This window comes from Leptodactylus fuscus, chromosome 4 (assembly GCF_031893055.1).
Source record: "Leptodactylus fuscus isolate aLepFus1 chromosome 4, aLepFus1.hap2, whole genome shotgun sequence".
Taxonomy (NCBI): Eukaryota; Metazoa; Chordata; class Amphibia; order Anura; family Leptodactylidae; genus Leptodactylus; species Leptodactylus fuscus.
In genome coordinates, this window is record NC_134268.1 from 139,733,604 (window position 1) to 139,756,460 (window position 22,857).

At 44.3% G+C, this 22,857-nt stretch overlaps 1 protein-coding gene across 3 annotated transcripts in view; it reads left to right on the plus strand.

Annotated features, from left to right (window-relative positions):
- Positions 1-22,857, plus strand: part of IKZF1 (IKAROS family zinc finger 1) — a 120,657-nt gene that overhangs the window by 33,291 nt on the left and 64,509 nt on the right. For all 3 annotated transcript variants that reach the window (XM_075271059.1, XM_075271060.1, XM_075271061.1), the window contains exon 3: positions 2,560-2,679. In XM_075271059.1, coding sequence (XP_075127160.1) covers positions 2,560-2,679 — 120 coding nt within the window. The remainder of the gene's footprint in view (positions 1-2,559; positions 2,680-22,857) is intronic.

Sequence of the window (22,857 nt, forward strand, 5' to 3'; positions counted from 1 at the left end):
TACTTGACACTTCCATGTATATATATATATATATATATATATATATACATATATGTACATATTCATAGATGTTATCTGCTGCTAAGTGAACTGTCACTGCAAGAAGCTCATACATACAGTATCGCCACTTTTGGGAGAGCACTTGTAAATAACAATAAAGAAGCATAACCCACATTAACCTCATTTAGCTCACACATCTCTGCCTGTTATGAAACTAATATCTGATGGTAACTGTTGAAGTTGTGAAATGAAAAGAACAAAGTAAGATATATTTAACGGAACAGTATCCGACACTTCCAGGGAACCAGAGGCAGAGATGTTATCTGCAGTAGCTGGCAGACTTTTGCCTGCAGTGAGTATCAGCTTTTGTCTGAGGATAAACATGTATGTTTAAAGGCTGGTGGAAGTGCACAAATGTATTTTTGTATATACCATTATAACCATGTTTGTGGGTTTTACTGGGTGTTTCTGTGCTCTGTTTGTGTTGTGGTGGAGAACAGTAAAATCCTATCAAACAAGTAGTTATCACCCATACGTCTAAATTAGCAAGATACTTGTTAGGTGACAGCACTACACAATTGGCTATTGAATATTCCTGACTATTAAAAAAAAAAAAAAAAAAAAAAAAAAAATTAGCATAGTTATAATGGCCCCAGACACTGAAACTGGATTCCCCATTATACTAGACTACCAAAGAAGATGTGTAGGGAAGTCAGTTATCCACTATGACGATGCTTTCAAAAGGTATGGCCAAAAAAGCACAACAACATTCACAGGTTACTTGTTCACTTTACTTGAAGTAGTTTTTGGTTATAGCAGGTACAGTTGTACAAAGCCCTATATTGAATGGGGACTTTTTGAGAGTCCTACACTTAAAGAAGTTGCCAAGGAATTGCAGTACTTAGGCAGAAGGCTAGAAAAGGTGAACTATAAAAAAAAGTCATACTCACTTATCCCCATCTGCTGTCCGGCCCAGCTCGTGCTTATTCCAGAGGGAGTCCTCACCGCATGTGACCACTGAAACCAATCAGTGGAAAGAAATTGGTGACGTATGTGAGTGACATCATCAGTTCATTTCCTTTGACTGCCGAGGCTACTGATTGGGTTCAGTGGCCACAGGCAACAAAGACTTTTACCAGTACAAACCCCAGGACAGCGGACTTCAGGGGACAACTGACTTTTTTTTCCCTTTTTTTTTTTAATGCTTCACCTTTCCCGGCTTTCTGCCCAAGTAATGTAATTCCTAAACAACTGCTTTAACGTTACATGTGGAGTTTAGTCCTTAAATACGGAAAGCCTTCACTAGGGAAAAACACAAGCTTTTACAACATGGGTATTGTTGGTATCATATTTGTATACTTGTGAATATTTGAAACTAATCTTAGGTTCATATCTACATTCGGATCATTCCATTCCCCTCTCCGCATGAAAAATGCAAGCAGCACTTTTCTCTCCACATTTTTTGTGCGGAAACTGAGCATAAACCACACGAACCCCATTATAGTCTATGGGGTCCATGGGTTTCCTAAGGTAACTGCTTTTTTAAGCAGATCAGGTTTCTGTTCAAGGGGTCTCCAAGCGGATTCCCCGAATGGAAACTCATGCACAGATGTGAACTGGGTTTTGTTTGAAGAAAGTGTCATTCTCAGCTTTCTATACGTAGTTCCCCATTCCAGGGTGTAGGCTCTGTTCAAATGTTCACAATTCAATACTGTCCTCAAAAATGTCTTATACAGTAGTAGAAGTAAATAGTGGATAAGGAAGGGGAATTGCAGTTAAAACTTTCCTCATCACCTTTCTCTGCTTCTGTTAAATTGGATACTATGAGAAGGGAGTGGGAGACACCACTGAGGACAGTTCTGACTAGCGTAGGCTGAATTCAGTTGTGCTTTGTGAATTCTATTTTTCTGTTCTATCCTAGGAGAATTCAAGGTTTTGGCAGATCCATCATATATATTGGTTGGCTTAGTACCCTTAGTGAAAACATGTGACAACATTTTTGCCATGCCTATTTTCCCACCAAACCACATCCACTTTCCACTAAGCCTTGCCCATTGTTAAATAAAGTACAACAAGGGACTAAACCTATTAATAAATATTGTGTAAAACACAAAAGTCAGTTTGCAAATACAACAAAACTGTGGTGCATTGTTATTAGTAAATCTAAATGTTTAGATTACTACTATTATTTTGTCCCGGTGTGAGACTCTTCTTATGTCAGTTTACACGCTAATGTTCAAGTATTTGTACTCTTCTATCGTACTGATCTGGGAATTTTCATGTGTTCATATTTATTTCTGCCATTGTTGCAAGTGCTGCAGTATATGTTGATGCTGTATAATTATCAGTTATTATTGTTAGGTAAAAACATTGCACACAGATGGGACCTAGTGTACCATTACAGCCTACATGTTATATGGTATGGTACAAAATAATTTTACAAATATTACAGCAAAGAATACAATCTCCAGTGTGAGATCAGAAAAACTTTTCCTGGAGAGATATTTTGGTGTCTGATTTTTATTCTTTAATATAGATTATTTTCTGATTTACATACAGGAAATCAAAGTCCTGCAGTAAGTGATGGCTTGGAAGACAATGATGAACCCATGCCTATGCCTGAGGATCTTTCCACCAGTGCAGCGTCACAACAGGCTTCCAAGACTGAGAAATCTATTGGTGAGATATTTATTATCTAACTTCATTTACTTTGATAATAAATACAATGATCAGCTATCAATGTGTTCCACTGTATGGGGTCTGTGCACGTGGCAGTAGTGGTGTGATTAAGAACTACATCTATATTATTCCAAAAAACTTACAAATATATTAGTAGTTTGGCTGTGTGATAACCCACAAATAATAACATATTGTCTAGGGAAATATTGCAAATAATACACTATATTGACCAGTCAGTCATACAAAGAGACAAATTGTTTTATTTAATTGATTATTTTCCACTTGACACATTATTCATGGCTATATTTGTTGTGTCTACTGTAGGCTATATTTGGAATGTTAGCAAGAGATGAAGCTTATGCCTCTTACAAAGCATGAAATTTGCTTATGATCCAGTCTTGGGTTTCCCATACAACAAAGCATATTGAATTGTGCAGTCAAGGTTTTCCAAACACAGGATTGTCATGTTTGTTTTTCATTCAGTTCTTCCAGTAACATAGCTACCATGCTAGACCTGACACCATTTGAGGAATGATTGGCTTTAAATTATGCCAACTTCATGCTTCACCTCTTGAGTAGAAGAATGGTCTATGTAGCTGGAATCGAGCTTCTGCCTCTCACTTTTGTCTTATGTATAAAAGATGCGTTTTTAATGATTGTGTTATACAATACTTCTCTCTTTACTAGATTTTAGATATTTTGAATTACACCTCCAAATAAAAGATATTGTTAGATACAGTGTACCCTTGGTTGAAGTATTTCAATGTATCAATATACAACTGATAAAAATGATACAAAATAGATATACATTATATATTAACTACATGCAAAGAAACAGAATTACGAACAAATGCAAAATAAGTATTTTCAAAGTAGAATGAAATTAATTTTTTAATAATGAATTACTAAGAAGATGGAATGTAGATACAATAGACTTATGTAGGCTTTTGGAATGGACAGTGACTGTTAAAGGAAGTCATCTTTATCTCCTGGCTACATCATTTATGACGATAAACTCCAGAATTTATCTAGATTAATCTTGCTGTGACTGACAACTAAGAAGACTGCCAAGGAGAAGTATTTTGGCTGGAAAAGAAGATAACTTGCTAAAAACTCCTTGTTCCTTTAAGAGATAACCGCTGTGTGTTTTATGAAGCAAATGTAAAGTTAAAGTGAGTCACAGATGCATTAGATATTTTATACAATTGCTTGATTTCCTGTTATTCACTTTCTTAGACTAAAGCAAACTTCTACATTATGGCAAAATGTTATTGAGTAGCATAGTTTCTCACTTGTCAAATGTGTGTGATGTGTGTGACATCCAAGATGAGCGACATTTTATGGACAAATGTACAAAGTGTACAGTGAAACAGAACAAAGACACGTTAGTGTACATATTTAAAAGGGTTATACACTTTCTTATATTGACAGCCTATCCTTAGGCCTTGTTCTGACACCCGAGACCCCCACAGATCAGCTGTACCAGGGTAGTCTGCTCACTCACCATACAAACTGTAGCAGAGGATTTAGGTACTGCAGCACTGTCCCAGTGAAGTATATACGGATAAGGATAGGCCATTAATATTAGAAACTGGATAACCTGCTTAGTCAAGGCCCCACGTAGAGAGCCACAGTCAAAAAACACTGTGTAAAATACCTCTGTGGACTTTCTGCGTCTATAATACCTGTACGAAAAGGATAGTATTTCCATGGGTATATTTGATATGCTGCAATTTGCAAAAATGTTTGCGTTTTTTTTTTACCACTATTTTTTAGTCCGTGTAAGGGAATTGAACTTTAATCTTCTGATTGTGCACATAATGCAGTGCACTAACTATGTAGAACAATGTATTATACTGCCTGCCTAAATCTGACAGACAGTCTATTAAGGCCTCTTGGGGACTTCATTAGGTCCCTTGTTGGCATGTAATAGCATTGGCACCCTGCTATCTTATTCATGGGGGGGGGGCAATGCCAAGTGTCAGGGGTCTCCTTCCTCCAAAACCATTTAGATGCAGTTGTTGTCATTAACAACACACAAAGAAGGAGTTTTTGGAATGAAACATTATGTGTGTCAATATATTGATATATGTAAGTGATCAAAATATTAGATTAAAGGGATACATTTATTGGAGAAAAGTTGGTCCCATAAATGCTTGATTGGTGATACATCTGGTGACTGGAAAGCCAAAGACAATCAGGCATCTTGGCAATATATGCGGGGGCAAGCATTATCCTGCTAAAATATGCCAGTTGGAAGCCCTGCCATAAAAAGCAACACAAGTAATTGCAAGATGACTTACATATATGGCTGAGGTGTTGGTGTCCCCCCACATTATCAGAGTAACCAACTGTGGTATGTGATGGCTCCCAGATTATCACACGTGTGATATTTAGCATAGCCAACTTCTTGTTATTTACACTAATATTTATAAATCTTACACGCTGACTTCCTCTATACTATTTGGGGACTTGACATTTTTTGTAAATTATCTTTTGGGTATGTTTAGTGCTCTCAGTTTAACAAGAACTAGAAACACTTTTGAGTAATTTGAACTGGAACGAACACAGAGGAAGTTGCTCCAGTGAATTGTAGCAGCTGACTTCTTCTGGCCCCCATAAAGCAGGAGATAAGGCCAGTTTCTCAAGGTTTCAACAGGAACTGAGTTTCATGAAAGACCACAGTATATCAGTATTTTTCTCTTAGCCTAAATACACTGAAGGATTTCTTGGATGGCAGATGTTTCCAGCAAAAATAACACCACAAAAGGCATAGTTCTTATGTGATAAAAAATAAAATATGAGTATCGTGGAACACAATATGGATACTGTATCAGCTGTCATTCAGAAAAGTCACAAAGTAAATGACAATGTTTGCTGGGTTCTACCAACTATTGAATATGAATAAATGTTGTTTTTCTATTCTACCACAAGTGTCCAAATACTTATTGGTAGACAGTGTAGTCACATATCTGTTTTTTTTGGCGGTCTGTTCTAATGGAGCAAAAAATATAACTGTTTCAACTATTTTTCACGGTTATTGCTGTCCACAATTGTGTGAATATTGTCTTAGGCCAGTGATGGCGCACCTATGACTGGCGTGTCAAGGGTGACACATCAAGACATTTTGGGTAACAGATGATGGCATCCTTAGCAACTGCTAGCATATCTATTAGCACAAACCATTGCAACTAACACAACTGCACGCATCTCATCACATCCATACTAGGAGCAGCGACCATAGCAATAGGACACTGCACAGGTTAATGACATCATCATATGCGCCCAATTATCCTACTGCACAGGATGATGACATCATCAAATGCGCCCATACAACCTGAAAGGTGCTGCTATGTTTATACACTGTGGTATGTCTGCTATACTTTCACCTCTTTCATGCAGCAGACGGACCTTTTCAGATCTTCACACTAACATTTTTTTTTTTTTTACAAATTTTGTTGTAGATTTTTCTACCTTTATTAGCCAAAGGCAGAAGTGGATTTAGTAGAAGGGAGAAATATTAGGCTTCATGCACATGAGCATAGTTTTTATCTGCAATTATGGATCCACAATTGTGGATAACAGTACAGACTGATTCATTTTATGGATCCATACACATAGTCACAGTTAAGTGTAGAGATTCATAGAAGTCTTTTTGCAGATTCATGTTTGCGGATTACATGTGGACATGTTTTTTGCAGATTACAGTTCGGTATTTGTGGACAGTAAAACCCAATATGGTTGTGTGCAGAAGTGCTTCCTTTCTCATTCCTTTTCAATTCCTTTTGGGTCAAAACATTGCTGCAAAATCTGCAACAAAAAATCTTTACTGCAACTTGGGGCCTTATCATTAACCTATATTCACACATTAAACATTAAATTCACTGTATGTGAATGAGGCTTTTTACATGACCGACTTTTTGATGGTATAATTATAAGTATAATTTTTCTGCACACCATAATTCAATGTATGAAAAACTTTATTACATAAATTTTAATATTAAAAAAAATTAAAGGGATTCAGGGATAGCCTTAAAAATGGCTATTCTTCTCCTACCTTTAGATGTCTTCTCCGCGTCGCCGTTCGGTAGAAATCCCGGTTTTCTTCAGTATGCAAATGAGTTCTCTTGGGAGCGTCCCCAATGTTGCGAGAGGCATCCCCAGTGCTGTCTTCTTCTGGAACGTCCTCTCCCTGTGTCTTCTTCCATCCTGGGTTTCAATCTTCTAGGCCTCGGGCAGAGCAGACTGCACATGCCCGCGGCCACAAGAAAAATGGCCTCTTACACAGTAAGCTGTGTAAATGGCCAATTTCTTGTGGCCTGTGGGCATGCGTAGTTGGCTCTGCCCGAGGCCTAGACGACTGAAACCCAGGACGGAAGAAGACACAGGGAGAGGGTGTTCCAGAAGAAGACAGCAGTGGGGACACCTCTCGCAGGTTTGGGGACGCTCCCAGTGCTGTTTGAGCACTGGGGACCGCCCCCAGTGCTACAAGAGAACTCATTTGGATACTGAAGAAAACCGGGATTTCTACCAAACGACATCACGGAGAAGACATCTAAAGGTAGGGGAAGAATAGCCTTATTTAAGGCTATTCCTACATGTTAAGGACAAAAAAAGTCATTTTAATGATAGAATCCCTTTAAACATACAAGCAATCAAAAAATAGAGCATCTGGATATTCGATGTCAAAGTCTGATGTGGCATATCATATAGAGCTAAACTGGTCTATACACATAACAGTTTTGCTCTATATGATATACCACATCAGATGTCATGCAGATGAAAGTCCTTGAGACTGAAACGTTTGGACTTTAACATCGAATATCCAGATGCTCTATTTTTTGATTGGCTGTGTGTTTAATTTTAAATCAGAGCAAAGACAGGTTTTTATTGGGTTTTTTTTTTAGCCAAAGTCAGGAGTGGCTTGAAAAGGAATGTAAAATATAAAGAACTTAAACGTTCCCCTTCTGTTAAATCCACTCCTGATTTGACTCAAAAAACTTCAGCTAAATCTGCAACAAAAAATACTAGGTTTCCACAATTTTGGGCCTCATGCAGTTTTCACTTGCATTTTTTCAGCATTTTTCCACAACAGTGTTTCACTCCTCTGTGTCCTTAACGTTAGTGAAAGAGAAATACTGTATAAATAAAGGACTTATACTTCTCCTTTCTGCTGAATCCATTTCTTCGTCAAAAACTTCAAGGGTACTTTTCCCAAAAATTGCTGTGTAGGAAACTACCCCTACAGCATCTGAGCATGTCAGAAACTAATTAGAAGCCTTGTCTGTATGTCACTCATCGCAGACCTTCCAGACAAACGACAAAAAGGGACAACATGCATATCTCCCTCACTGTTCAAGACTAAGATTAGTCTTTGTTTTGTGGATTTGTACTGGAAGTACTATTGAATACTTTCTGTTGTGTTCATATTGGTTGTAGGGATCCATCATCTTGCCTGAGCTTTTCCTCTACACTGTTAACAGCATATAGTGATATTCTTTACAGCAGCCTCATGGCCATTGGCAGCAATAGACTGGAGTGATTCATTGAGGTCTATGGGAAAGTTTTCTAAACATTTACTGTGCAGGCAAAGCAGTAATATTACCTATGATCAGGAAAGGATGCAGTGATGGGTCATTGGTGTTATCACTAGAGATGTTATCTTCTATCGTATTCATGTCTGTGATGTAAATAAGGAGACTGCTGCCAATAAAATCCCTGAATTGTAGGGGCTTTTTTGGACACAGGGATATTTAATTGTGTAAGTGTTTCACAGTAATTTTTTTCTAGTTTTATACATATTCTAGGGAAAGGGGAGTGATTTGAATTTTAAAATGTTTTTATTTTATTATAGTTTTTTTTATACTTTATTTATTAGACCTTTAATAGGCTCCCGGCTGTCATGGCAAAAGAACACAGACCCCAGATCTCGTGCTGATCCTATCAAAAATTATGATGCCCCTGCGTTACAGGAGCATTGCAGGCACTGATACCTGGCGGAAGGAGAATAAGTATTAAATAGTACACAGATATAGACATTCTTAAAAAAAATAGATATTTAAGAATGTGATTTCAAAAACAGGTATTGTTCTATTGACACATTCCATTTAACTCTTTAAGGAGAAAGGTTAGTCTGGGTGTTATGGCATTTTCTAACTCCAGCAGCTCAGGGCTGTTAAACACATTGGTTGCCCCATGTAAAACTTTCATAAATGGGACCCCCAATCACCACCACTTAGTATTACCTGACTTGCACAAATAATAATGGACCCTTAGTGGCCCTCACACAGTATGATGCTTCCCTAGTGGCCCCATACAATCTAACGTCCCCCTACAGTTACCCCACAGTTTAATGTCCCCTCCAGCTATCCCACAGTTTAATGTCCTCCTCCAGGTGCCCCCACATTTTAATGTCCCCATCCATCTGCCTCCACATCATAATGTCTCCGTCCATCTGCCCCCACAGCATAATGTCTCCGTCCATCTTCCTCCACAGTATAGTGTCACCTCCAAGTGCATCCACAGTACTGTCTCCCTTAAGCTCCCATGACAGTTTAATCTCTTCGTCCATCTGCACCCACAGTTTAATGTCCCCTTCTAGTTTCCCCCAGTTCAATGTTCCCCTCCAGGTGCCAACATTTTAATGTCCCCCTCCAGCTGCTCTCACAGTTTAATGTCCCCTCCAGCTGCCCTCACATTTTAATGTCCCCCTGCCCCCTGATTCATCATTATATGCAAGTCATCTGCGTCCTTAGGATGAGCTGAAGTTGGGGCAGGCCGGAACAGTGGGACAGCAAATTCTGGACTGCCCCGCTGTTCCAAGGAGGCCCCTGCCACCATAGGATCTGATGCACGTGCACCGTTGGCCCTATGGTTAAAGCGGCACCGCAGCAGATCTCGGCAGTCCCAGATTTCGGCTGTTCAATACTGCAGGAAACCTTAAAGCAATGTATCATGTACAGATCCTTTGCCTGCTATGTGTTATTGCAATGCTGAGCGTTGCAGAGGCTTTAGAGTTTGACCCCGCCACCCCACATATTGGTTAGCTTCTATACTTCTTGCCCCTTTCCTCTTTATACTGTACACTGCTGACTTTGCAACTCATCTAGCTGTTACTTGCAAAAGTACTCCGATGACTCTGCAATAGTAGGCCTCATCACAGACGGAGACGAAAGGGTGTACAGAGAGTTAAACCGGGACTTTGTGGAATAGTGCCAGGGGAACCACCTCAGGATTAATGCTGGGAAGACCAAGGAGATGCTGGTGGACTTTAGTAAGTGGAGAAGTGCCCCAAATCCTCATTGAGATAGTCAAGACCTATAAGTACCTGGATGTGCTCCTCAATAATAAGCTGGACTGGGTTGATCACCTGGATGTGTTGGACAGAAAGGGTCACAGAAGGCTCTACCTGGTCAGGAGGCTGAGGGCCTTTGGAATCTAGAGGGCACTTCTTAGGACCTTTTTCAACTTTGTGGTAGCATCAGCCATATTCTTTCGAGTGGCTTGCTGAGGGAGTAGCATACCAGCCAGGAATACCACCCTCCTTCTCACACTTGGGATGAAGCCGTCGGTCACTGACAGTACTGCCCAGTGCTATCACGGTCTCATGTATGGGATCAGAGTTATTCTCCATCATGGAGCTCGCCACAGACAGTATTCTTCTGTCACCCACCATCTGTCCTGGGTTCATGGGGCTCCCCAAGACAGTGCTGGCACTTCTAACCGGCCTATTTCTATCCCTGGCTGGTATGCTACTCCCCCAGCAGGCCACTGCAAAGAAGGTTACAAAACAATATTTTTTTTGTCTCAAGAACATGGTTGATGTGGTATGTTGTCCTAAAGTGTTCATTTGTGCACTTTACCTACCTTTGGACTAATTGCCCAAGTTAAGTTTTTGTTCACATACTTCCTATCTGTGGTCTCTTCTCTGAGTACTTTCTTTTCCATCATATTTTATTGCTAAAGTAAGAACATCTCTTCCTTTATTTTAATAAGCTGTTCTCAGTTTCAAACAGGATCCACTCCATTAGCATTCTATGGCCTAATTTTGTGCTTAACCTTTATGTTATTTTTTACAAGACATTCTTTCTTTATGCATGACTATTTTTCAGTCAAGACACTGATTCTGCAGTACGTTCTTTCACTCAATTGCAGCCCTTACTTCCAATTTCTCTATTCATGGGAGCTCATAAATTGATAGTCAAGGGCAAAATGAATTCTGACTACTTACTAAAGGTCCCCAGAAACTTGTTGTTGTGGTTTAATAAAGCAGTGTGAATAATTCCTTCCTATTTGTTGTCCCGTGCAAGGGAACATGTTATGTGTGGACCCTGTTCTTCACCACGCACTTACACTAGGCCTTAGTTAACAATAAATTTTGCATTTCCTCATGCTACTTTGTTCTTTCTTTCAGATTTTGTACCCTAGAACTGCTATTTGTATTGGTCATTGTCATCCATTATAGAGAAATTGTATTTTTGTCACCCCATTACAGAGTGTGATTATAATTGCATAAAATATTTGAGATCTTTCTTCCCTGTATGTCTGTTAACCCTGTTTGTAATCAGTTTAGGGTGGACATACTTTCTTGAAGGCAATCCTGCACTGTGATAGAAGCTCATATAGGGAAATTGCAATGACAAAAGTGTCCACTAATTGGTTCTGTATCCTCTGGAAACTCCGCTTTTTGATTGCATAGCAGAAAATACACTTTTAAAATAAAAATCTACCGTACTTACATTTGAAATGGAAAATGATTTTAATGTACTGTAAGATTATTATGCACTATCCTATGTTGCCTTCCCCATTTTATTGTGTGGATTGCAATACTGTTTGTCAGAATTGAAGCAGAGCAGTAATTTTAACTATGGAGAAGTAACATTTTTGCTGAACAGGATCTAATAGTAAGGAAGCATTATTTTTGGATAGTTGAAGAAATAATGAGATAATGAAGATATGTATAAAAATAGTCATACTATAGTTGTTGAAAATGGAGAGGAGGGGGCATAAGCACTAGTCTTAGCAATTATACATTTCAGTGTTTAAAGTGTGTGACTTCAATTGTAGGGGACATTTTGAACATTTTTATAATATACTATAATAGGTACTTTGTCAACTTTTAGTAAAAAAAACTGCTAAATTATTCCACTAGCATTGTTATAACTGAGCATGAATTCATTTTCATCATGTACTATGCATACTGCACATGGCTGCCAAAACATGCAGTCATGAACAGAACTTTGTAAATAGTGCTCCCAGTATAACATCATGCCTGCCAGTCTCTGTACAGGACCATCTGCAGAAATATAGTTAGGTTCCTCATTGCCCAGGGCATAGGTTCAGTCAAAGTTTTTCATAAGCAGAACACATTTTGGGGCAGTGGATGTGTATGGTTGCTTATCCTGTGCACTTATTATTTTCCTGGTTAGCTTTTATGCCCCTTGTTTCATCTTGCCCCATAAATGGTATATATCGGCTCACAACTCAACCATCTGTTTCAGTTTTAGGTGGATTGCACTGTTTATATTTTATTGGATGTCTTGGTTTTATTGTCTATTTCAATAAGGTGATGACATGTTTTTTGTGTCATGAGGGGACCTAGCACTTTTTTCTAAAAGGGCGATAATCAGTGCGTATCCCAGTACTCTACTAGGCTTACCTCATTGGGATCATTTTTGGATTATTGGTGTCAGTGTATTTTACACTTAAGTGCTTGTTCCCACGATGTAACGTGGCGCTCATTCTGACACATATAAATGTGTCAGAGTCAGCGCTTCGAAACAGAATCCCATTGAGTTCAATGGGTTCCGTCTTACGCACGCTATACATTGAAATCAATGGAAGGCTTTTTAACCCATTGATTTCAATGTGTTACGTGCATTAAATGGAACCCAATGAAGCGCTGACTCTGACACGTGTATACGTGTCAGAATGAGCGCCGCGTTACATCGTGGGAACGAGCCCTAAGGCTAAGGCAAGGTTCACACTTTTGCCAGGTTCTCCAGTATTGGGACCCAAACGACACAGACTATATAAACTATTATAGACTATAATAAGATCTTTTGGGGTTCTGACATTTATATACAGAAACTGATGGCAAAAAACGATTTTCGGTGGAATCTGCGATGGCGTCTCCTATGGCGACTCCAACAAAGATGTGAGCATAGATTAAGGCCCTGCGTGGCCGAAAAGCTTTGTTTGTTTCAGATTTCTTTATGGGTTTTTTTATGGGCCAAATTCAAGAGTGGCTACAAAAGGAATTGGAAATATAAAGAAAGCTCTTATTCTGCTTATTCTGGCTTTGTCTCAGAAAACCTCTTCAAAATCTGCAACAAAAAAGGCTGCTTTTCCGCAACATTCCGTTGCAGAGTGCAGCTAAAAAATGCTGCAGAATTTTTTTTTCCACAGCGCCTATGTTGAGTTTTTTGCTGCAGATTTGTTCCCTTATTAAACGCAAGCATTTCTGCACGTATAATTGATGTGCTGTGTTTTTCAAAAACACAGGGGTATTTGAAAATGTAGCTTTTCAGCAGCATTTTCTCTCTGCAATGTGTAGATGGGATTAACTAGAATTTCATTCACTTTGCTGGTACTGTAAAATGCTGAGTTTTTTTCCGCTGCATTTCCGCAATGTGGCGCTTAAACCTCAGGCCGGGCCCCATGTTGCCATAACGCAGCATCAAAAAACAACCACAGCAAAAAAAATACTGTGTTATACATTTACATTACCTGCAAAATGTAGAAAAAATTGCACACATTTCAGAAAAAATATATGTAGTGGAAATGCTGTGATTTCAAAAGTGCTCGTGTTTTCTGAATAGGTATAATAGAGGCAGAAAGTCCACTGAGGATAACTTTGCAGACTTTCTGTGAAAAAAAAAAAAAAACGCAATGCGTTTCCGCCGCGGTCTTTTCTGCAGAGGTTTTTGGCTGCAGCTCACTATGTGGGGCTTTAGCTTTAAGTTGATTTTTTGTTAAAGTAAAATGAACAAGAATCACATCTTCAAGATGAAGTATTTATCAAAACCAGCATATCTAGCAAAAATATCAACGGATATAACATATTATCTACATGAGATGCCATACACTTTAACAGTAACAATGTTGTAGGGGGTAAGGGGCAGAGGGCCATAGCCAATTGCCCATAGATCCAATCCCCAAAAGGACCCAGACCCAGTCATTGTTACCCTTTAATGATTGGGTAAAGCACTTATAAAGCACACTGTCCATTCATAGGGAAAACTGTGCAGCATACAAAACTGTGCAGCCCCTATTTATACGCTATACTTATCTCTGATCAGGGTAGGCAAAAAACCCAGAAAGGTGAACAAGCAGTGAACACCCTGCAATGGAGGGAGGGGGACTTAGGGAGCATGTGACACTGTGAAAAAGAAAGGCATAAAATGTAGTCTGTCACAGATATGGAGTATGATGAGCAGTCTGTGTAAGAGTGCAGGCACAGAGAGCAAATTGTGTGAGGAAGGTGTCTATGGGAGCAGTGTGTGAAGAAGGAAGGTATTAGGAGCAGTCTGTGAGAGAAATAGGAGCATGAGGAGAAATGTGACAGAGGGCATAGCTAGCTGTCTAATAGAGAGGAGTATGGGAAGCTGTGGGATAGAAGACATAGCTAGTAGAGATGAGCGAACACTAAAATGTTCGAGGTTCGAAATTCGATTCGAACAGCCGCTCAATGTTCGTGTGTTCGAACGGGTTTCGAACCCCATTATAGTCTATGGGGAACAGATACTCGTTAAGGGGGAAACCCAAATCCGTGTCTGGAGGGTCACCAAGTCCACTATGACACCCCAGGAAATGATGCCAACACCTCTGGAATGACACTGGGACAGCAGGGGAAGCATGTCTGGGGGCATCTAACACACCAAAGACCCTCTATTACCCCAACATCACAGCCTAACAACTACACACTTTACACACTCAATACCACCTCTCTGACAGTAGGAAAACACCTTGAAACATGTGTATTTGGCACTTGCAGTGAGGAGAGCTTGTCACCAGCAGTGAATTTGGCCCTTGTAGTAAGTTGAGGTTGGCACCAACATTTGTTTTGAAAATCAGGGTGGATTGAGCCTCTAACCAGCAGAGTTTGGGCAAATTCATGGTGGAGGGAGCCTCTAAAAACCCCAGTTTGGACCAATTCATGGTGGAGGGAGCCTCTAACCAGCCCAGTTTGGGCAAATTCATGGTGGAGGGAGCCTCTAAAAAACCCAGTTTGGACCAATTCATGGTGGAGGGAGCCTCTAACCAGCCCAGTTTGGGCAAATTCATGGTGGAGGGAGCCTCTAACCAGCCCAGTTTGGACCAATTAATGGTGGAGGGAGCCTCTAACCAGCCCAGTTTGGACCAATTAATGGTGGAGGGAGCCTCTAACCACCCCAGTTTGGACCAATTCATGGTGGAGGGAGCCTCTAACCAGCCCAGTTTGGGCAAATTCATGGTGGAGGGAGCCTCTAAAAAACCCAGTTTGGACCAATTCATGGTGGAGGGAGCCTCTAAACAGCCCAGTTTGGGCAAATTCATGGTGGAGGGAGCCTCTAAAAAACCCAGTTTGGACCAATTCATGGTGGAGGGAGCCTCTAACCAGCCCAGTTTGGACCAATTAATGGTGGAGGGAGCCTCTAAACAGCCAAGTTTGGACCAATTCATGGTGGAGGGAGCCTCTAAAAACCCCAGTTTGGACCAATTCATGGTGGAGGGAGCCTCTAACCAGCCCAGTTTGGACCAATTAATGGTGGAGGGAGCCTCTAACCACCCCAGTTTGGACCAATTCATGGTGGAGGGAGCCTCTAAAAACCCCAGTTTGGACCAATTCATGGTGGAGGGAGCCTCTAACCAGCCCAGTTTGGGCAAATTCATGGTGGAGGGAGCCTCTAAACAGCCCAGTTTGGGCAAATTCATGGTGGAGGGAGCCTCTAACCAGCCCAGTTTGGACCAATTAATGGTGGAGGGAGCCTCTAACCAGCCCAGTTTGGACCAATTAATGGTGGAGGGAGCCTCTAACCACCCCAGTTTGGACCAATTCATGGTGGAGGGAGCCTCTAAAAACCCCAGTTTGGACCAATTCATGGTGGAGGGAGCCTCTAAAAACCCCAGTTTGGACCAATTCATGGTGGAGGGAGCCTCTAACCAGCCCAGTTTGGGCAAATTCATGGTGGAGGGAGCCTCTAAACAGCCCAGTTTGGGCAAATTCATGGTGGAGGGAGCCTCTAACCAGCCCAGTTTGGACCAATTAATGGTGGAGGGAGCCTCTAACCAGCCCAGTTTGGACCAATTAATGGTGGAGGGAGCCTCTAACCACCCCAGTTTGGACCAATTCATGGTGGAGGGAGCCTCTAAAAACCCCAGTTTGGACCAATTCATGGTGGAGGGAGCCTCTAACCAGCCCAGTTTGGGCAAATTCATGGTGGAGGGAGCCTCTAAACAGCCCAGTTTGGGCAAATTCATGGTGGAGGGAGCCTCTAACCAGCCCAGTTTGGACCAATTAATGGTGGAGGGAGCCTCTAACCAGCCCAGTTTGGACCAATTAATGGTGGAGGGAGCCTCTAACCACCCCAGTTTGGACCAATTCATGGTGGAGGGAGCCTCTAAACAGCCAAGTTTGGACCAATTCATGGTGGAGGGAGCCTCTAAAAACCCCAGTTTGGACCAATTCATGGTGGATGGAGCCTCTAACCAGCCCAGTTTGGGCAAATTCATGGTGGAGGGAGCCTCTAAACAGCCCAGTTTGGGCAAATTCATGGTGGAGGGAGCCTCTAACCAGCCCAGTTTGGACCAATTAATGGTGGAGGGAGCCTCTAACCAGCCCAGTTTGGACCAATTAATGGTGGAGGGAGCCTCTAACCACCCCAGTTTGGACCAATTCATGGTGGAGGGAGCCTCTAAAAACCCCAGTTTGGACCAATTCATGGTGGAGGGAGCCTCTAACCAGCCCAGTTTGGGCAAATTCATGGTGGAGGGAGCCTCTAAACAGCCCAGTTTGGGCAAATTCATGGTGGAGGGAGCCTCTAACCAGCCCAGTTTGGACCAATTAATGGTGGAGGGAGCCTCTAACCAGCCCAGTTTGGACCAATTAATGGTGGAGGGAGCCTCTAACCACCCCAGTTTGGACCAATTCATGGTGGAGGGAGCCTCTAAACAGCCAAGTTTGGACCAATTCATGGTGGAGGGAGCCTCTAAAAACCCCAGTTTGGACCAATTCATGGTGGAGGGAGCCTCTAACCAGCCCAGTTTGGGCAAATTCATGGTGGAGGGAGCCTCTAAACAGCCCAGTTTGGGCAAATTCATGGTGGAGGGAGCCTCTAACCAGCCCAGTTTGGACCAATTAATGGTGGAGGGAGCCTCTAACCAGCCCAGTTTGGACCAATTAATGGTGGAGGGAGCCTCTAACCACCCCAGTTTGGACCAATTCATGGTGGAGGGAGCCTCTAAAAACCCCAGTTTGGACCAATTCATGGTGGAGGGAGCCTCTAACCAGCCCAGTTTGGGCAAATTCATGGTGGAGGGAGCCTCTAAACAGCCCAGTTTGGGCAAATTCATGGTGGAGGGAGCCTCTAACCAGCCCAGTTTGGACCAATTAATGGTGGAGGGAGCCTCTAACCAGCCCAGTTTGGACCAATTAATGGTGGAGGGAGCCTCTAACCACCCCAGTTTGGACCAATTCATGGTGGAGGGAGCCTCTAAACAGCCAAGTTTGGACCAATTCATGGTGGAGGGAGCCTCTAAAAACCCCAGTTTGGACCAATTCATGGTGGAGGGAGCCTCTAACCAGCCCAGTTTGGGCAAATTCATGGTGGAGGGAGCCTCTAAACAGCCCAGTTTGGGCAAATTCATGGTGGAGGGAGCCTCTAACCAGCCCAGTTTGGACCAATTAATGGTGGAGGGAGCCTCTAACCAGCCCAGTTTGGACCAATTAATGGTGGAGGGAGCCTCTAACCACCCCAGTTTGGACCAATTCATGGTGGAGGGAGCCTCTAAAAACCCCAGTTTGGACCAATTCATGGTGGAGGGAGCCTCTAACCAGCCCAGTTTGGGCAAATTCATGGTGGAGGGAGCCTCTAAACAGCCCAGTTTGGGCAAATTCATGGTGGAGGGAGCCTCTAACCAGCCCAGTTTGGACCAATTAATGGTGGAGGGAGCCTCTAACCAGCCCAGTTTGGACCAATTAATGGTGGAGGGAGCCTCTAACCACCCCAGTTTGGACCAATTCATGGTGGAGGGAGCCTCTAAACAGCCAAGTTTGGACCAATTCATGGTGGAGGGAGCCTCTAAAAACCCCAGTTTGGACCAATTCATGGTGGAGGGAGCCTCTAACCAGCCCAGTTTGGGCAAATTCATGGTGGAGGGAGCCTCTAAACAGCCCAGTTTGGGCAAATTCATGGTGGAGGGAGCCTCTAACCAGCCCAGTTTGGACCAATTAATGGTGGAGGGAGCCTCTAACCAGCCCAGTTTGGACCAATTAATGGTGGAGGGAGCCTCTAACCACCCCAGTTTGGACCAATTCATGGTGGAGGGAGCCTCTAAAAACCCCAGTTTGGACCAATTCATGGTGGAGGGAGCCTCTAACCAGCCCAGTTTGGGCAAATTCATGGTGGAGGGAGCCTCTAAACAGCCCAGTTTGGGCAAATTCATGGTGGAGGGAGCCTCTAACCAGCCCAGTTTGGACCAATTAATGGTGGAGGGAGCCTCTAACCAGCCCAGTTTGGACCAATTAATGGTGGAGGGAGCCTCTAACCACCCCAGTTTGGACCAATTCATGGTGGAGGGAGCCTCTAAACAGCCAAGTTTGGACCAATTCATGGTGGAGGGAGCCTCTAAAAACCCCAGTTTGGACCAATTCATGGTGGAGGGAGCCTCTAACCAGCCCAGTTTGGGCAAATTCATGGTGGAGGGAGCCTCTAAACAGCCCAGTTTGGGCAAATTCATGGTGGAGGGAGCCTCTAACCAGCCCAGTTTGGACCAATTAATGGTGGAGGGAGCCTCTAACCAGCCCAGTTTGGACCAATTAATGGTGGAGGGAGCCTCTAACCACCCCAGTTTGGACCAATTCATGGTGGAGGGAGCCTCTAAAAAACCCAGTTTGGACCAATTCATGGTGGAGGGAGCCTCTAAACAGCCCAGTTTGGGCAAATTCATGGTGGAGGGAGCCTCTAAACAGCCCAGTTTGGGCAAATTCATGGTGGAGGGAGCCTCTAACCAGCCCAGTTTGGACCAATTAATGGTGGAGGGAGCCTCTAACCAGCCCAGTTTGGACCAATTCATGGTGGAGGGAGCCTCTAAACAGCCCAGTTTGGGCAAATTCATGGTGGAAGGAGCCTCTAACCAGCAGAGTTGTGGGAAAGCAGGGTGGAGGGAGCCTCTAACCAGCAGAGTTGGTGGAAATCAGGGTGGAGGGAGCCTCTAACCAGCAGAGTTGGGGGAAATCATGTTGGAGGGAGCCTAGTATTAGCAGAATTGTGCAACGCTTATGGTGGATGAGTATGAGGATGCGGAGGAATTGGAGAGGTTGAGTACAGACATGGAGTTTCATGTTGGGGTGCTTTACACAGGTGGGCACAAAAATGAAGGCTCTATCCAGTGGTGGTTCATTTTTATCAAAGTGAGCCGGTCGGCACTCTCAGCTGACAGACGGGTGCGCTTGTCAGTGATGATGCCACCAGCTGCACTGAACACCCTCTCAGATAGGACGCTGGCGGCAGGACAGGACAGCACCTCCAAGGCATATAGGGCAAGTTCAAGCCACAGGTCCAACTTCGACACCCAATACGTGTAGGGCGCAGAGGGGTCGGAGAGGACAGGGCTGTGGTCGGAAAGGTATTCCCGCAACATGCGCCTATACTTCTCACGCCTGGTGACACTAGGACCCTCCGTGGCGGCACTTTGGCGAGGGGGTGCCATCAAGGTGTCCCAGACCTTAGACAGTGTGCCCCTCGTTTGTGTGGACCGGTGAGAACTTGGTTGCCTACTGGAGGAACTGCCCTCCCTGCCGCCACTGTCACATGCTGGAAACATCTCCATCATATTCTGCACCAATTGCCTGTGGCAAGCATTGATGCGATTGGCCCTCCCCTCTACCGGAATAAAAGACGAGATGTTGTTTTTATACCGGGGGTCAAGGATAGCAAAGATCCAGTACTGGTTGTCCTCCATGATTTTGACAATACGCTTGTCGGTTGTAAAGCACCCCAACATGAACTCAGCCATGTCTGCCACAGTGTTAGTTGGCATGACTCCTCTGGCCCCACCGGAAAGTTCAATCTCCATTTCCTCCTCATCCTCCATGTCTACCCATCCGCGCTGCAACAATGGGACGATTCAAAGTTGCCCGGAAGCCTCCTGTATCACCATCACATCATCGGACAACTCTTCTTCCTCCTCCTCCTCCTCCTCCTCCTCCTCCATTAAACGCAGTGAAGCGGACAGATGTGTGGACCTACTCTCCAGCTGTGACGGATCGGATGCTATCCCTAACTCCTCTGTGTGATCTGAGTTATCCCTGATGTCAATCAGGGATTCTCTCAGAACACACAAGAGCGGGATTGTAAGGCTCACCATCGCATCCTCAGAGCTCACCCTCCTTGTGGACTCCTCAAAGACCCGTAGGATGTCACAAAGGTCTCTCATCCATGGCCACTCATGGATGTGAAACTGAGGCAGCTGACTTTGTGGCACCCTAGGGTTTTGTAGCTGGTATTCCATCAAAGGTCTCTGCTGCTCAACCACTCTATTCAACATCTGAAACGTTGAGTTCCAGCGTGTGGGGACGTCGCACAAAAGCCGGTGTTGTGGCACATGCAGGCGTTGCTGGAGAGATTTTAAGCTAGCAGCGGCTACTGTCGACTTGCGAAAGTGGGCGCACATGCGCCGCACTTTCACCAGTAGCTCTGGAACATTGGGGTAGCTCTTTAGGAAACGTTGCACCACTAGGTTGAAGACGTGGGCCAGGCATGGAACATGTTGGAGTCCGGCAAGCTCCAGAGCTGCTACCAGGTTCCGGCCGTTATCACAAACGACCATGCCTGGGCCCAGGTGCAGCGGCTCAAACCATATTGCCGTCTCATCGAGGAGGGCATCCCTCACCTCGGAGGCAGTGTGCTGTCTGTCCCCCAAGCTGATCAGCTTCAGCACAGCCTGCTGACGTCTACCAACGCCAGTGCTGCAACGTTTCCAACTCGTAGCTGGGGTCAATCTAACAGCGGAGGAGGAGGCGGTGGCGGAGGAGGAGGCGGTGGCGGAGGAGGAGGCGGTAGAGGAGGAGGAGGAGGGGGGTGTTCTTCTCGTGTCCCTGCCAGGAATGTTAGGCGGGGAGACGAGGTACACCGGGCCAGTTTGGGAAGCAGTCCCAGCCTCAACTACATTCACCCAGTGTGCCGTCAGTGAAATGTAGCGTCCCTGTCCGCATGCACTTGTCCACGCGTCGGTGGTCAAGTGGACCTTTGTGCAAAGCGCGGAACTAAGGGCCCGCCTGATGTTGAGTGACACGTGCTGGTGCAAGGCGGGGACGGCACACCGGGAGAAGTAGTGACGGCTAGGGACGGCATAGCGAGGTGCCGCAGTTGCCATCAGGTCCAGGAAGGCGGGAGTTTCAACAAGCCGGAACGCCAACATCTCCTGGGCCAGCAGTTTAGCGATGTTGGCGTTCAAGGCTTGCGCGTGTGGGTGGTTAGCAGTGTATTTCTGCCGCCGCTCCAATGTCTGAGAGATGGTGGGTTGTTGTAAAGAAACGCCTGATGGTGCCTTTGATGGTGCAGGAGAAGGAGATAAGACAGGACCAGGGGAGGATGAGGTAGAAGTCAACAAAGTGGCGGAGGCAGATGAAGTGGTGTCCTGGCTCGTCCTCTGGAGTGCATCGCCAGCACAGTCAGCAGTGGCAGTGGCAGAGGCAGAGGCAGAGGCAGTGGCAGTGGCGTGAACGGCAGGCGGCCTTTGTCCTGCCGTTGCTGCCTGCCACTGATTCCAGTGCTTGGATTCCAAATGACGGCGCATTGAAGTGGTGGACAGGTTGCTCTTCTCAGAGCCCCTAATCAATTTCGAGAGGCAAATTGTGCAGACAACACTATATCTGTCCTCGGCGCATTCCTTGAAAAAACTCCACACCTTCGAGAAACGTGCCCTCGAGGTGGGAGTTTTTCGGGGCTGGGTACGAACTGGAACATCTTGGGAGATTCCGGGTGTGGCCTGGCTTCGCCTAAGCTGCTGACCTCTGCCTCTGCCTCTAGCTACCCTTTTTGGTGCTGCACCTGCCTCAACATCCACACTACTTTCCCCGCTTGACATCCCCCCTGTCCAGGTCGGGTCAGTGTCCTCATCATCCACCACTTCCTCTTCCAACTCCTGTCTCATCTCCTCCTCCCGCACAATGCGCCAGTCAACTGGATGCCCTGACGGCAACTGCGTCACATCATCGTCGATGAGGGTGGGTTGCTGGTCATCCACCACCAAATCGAACGGAGATGGAGGAGACTCTAGTGTTTGAGCATCTGGACACAGATGCTCCTCTGTTAGGTTCGTGGAATCGTGACGTGGAGAGGCAGGTTGAGGGACAATGAAAGGAGCGGAGAACAGCTCTGGGGAGCAGGGACAGTTTGGGTTATTGTTCTGTAAAGCTTCGGAATTTTGGGAGGAAGGAAGACAAGACTGTTGGGTAATAGGAGGAGAGGAGGCAGAGTCTGACTGGCTGCTGGACAATGTGCTGTAAGCGTTCTCTGACAGCCATTGCAAGACCTGTTCCTGGTTCTCGGGCCTACTAAGGTTTGTACCCTGCAGTTTAGTTAATGTGGCAAGCAACCCTGGCACTGTGGAGTGGCGCAATGCTTGCTGCCCCACAGGAGTAGGCACGGGACGCCCTGTGGCTTCACTGCTACCTTGCTCCCCAGAACCATTCCCCCGACCTCGCCCACGGCCTCGTCCACGTCCCTTTCCGGGAGCCTTGCGCATTTTGAATTCCTAGTTAGAAATTGGCACTGTATACCAGTAGTAAAAATTGTGGGTGCACGTAACCCCAATATATTCTTTGAATTCCCAGTCAGACACTGGCACTATATGGCAGTAGCAAGAAATGAGGGTATTTGTATTCCCAATATATTCTTTGAATTCCCAGTCAGACAATGGCACTGTATACCAGTAGTAAAAATTGTGGGTGCACGTAACCCCAATATATTCTTT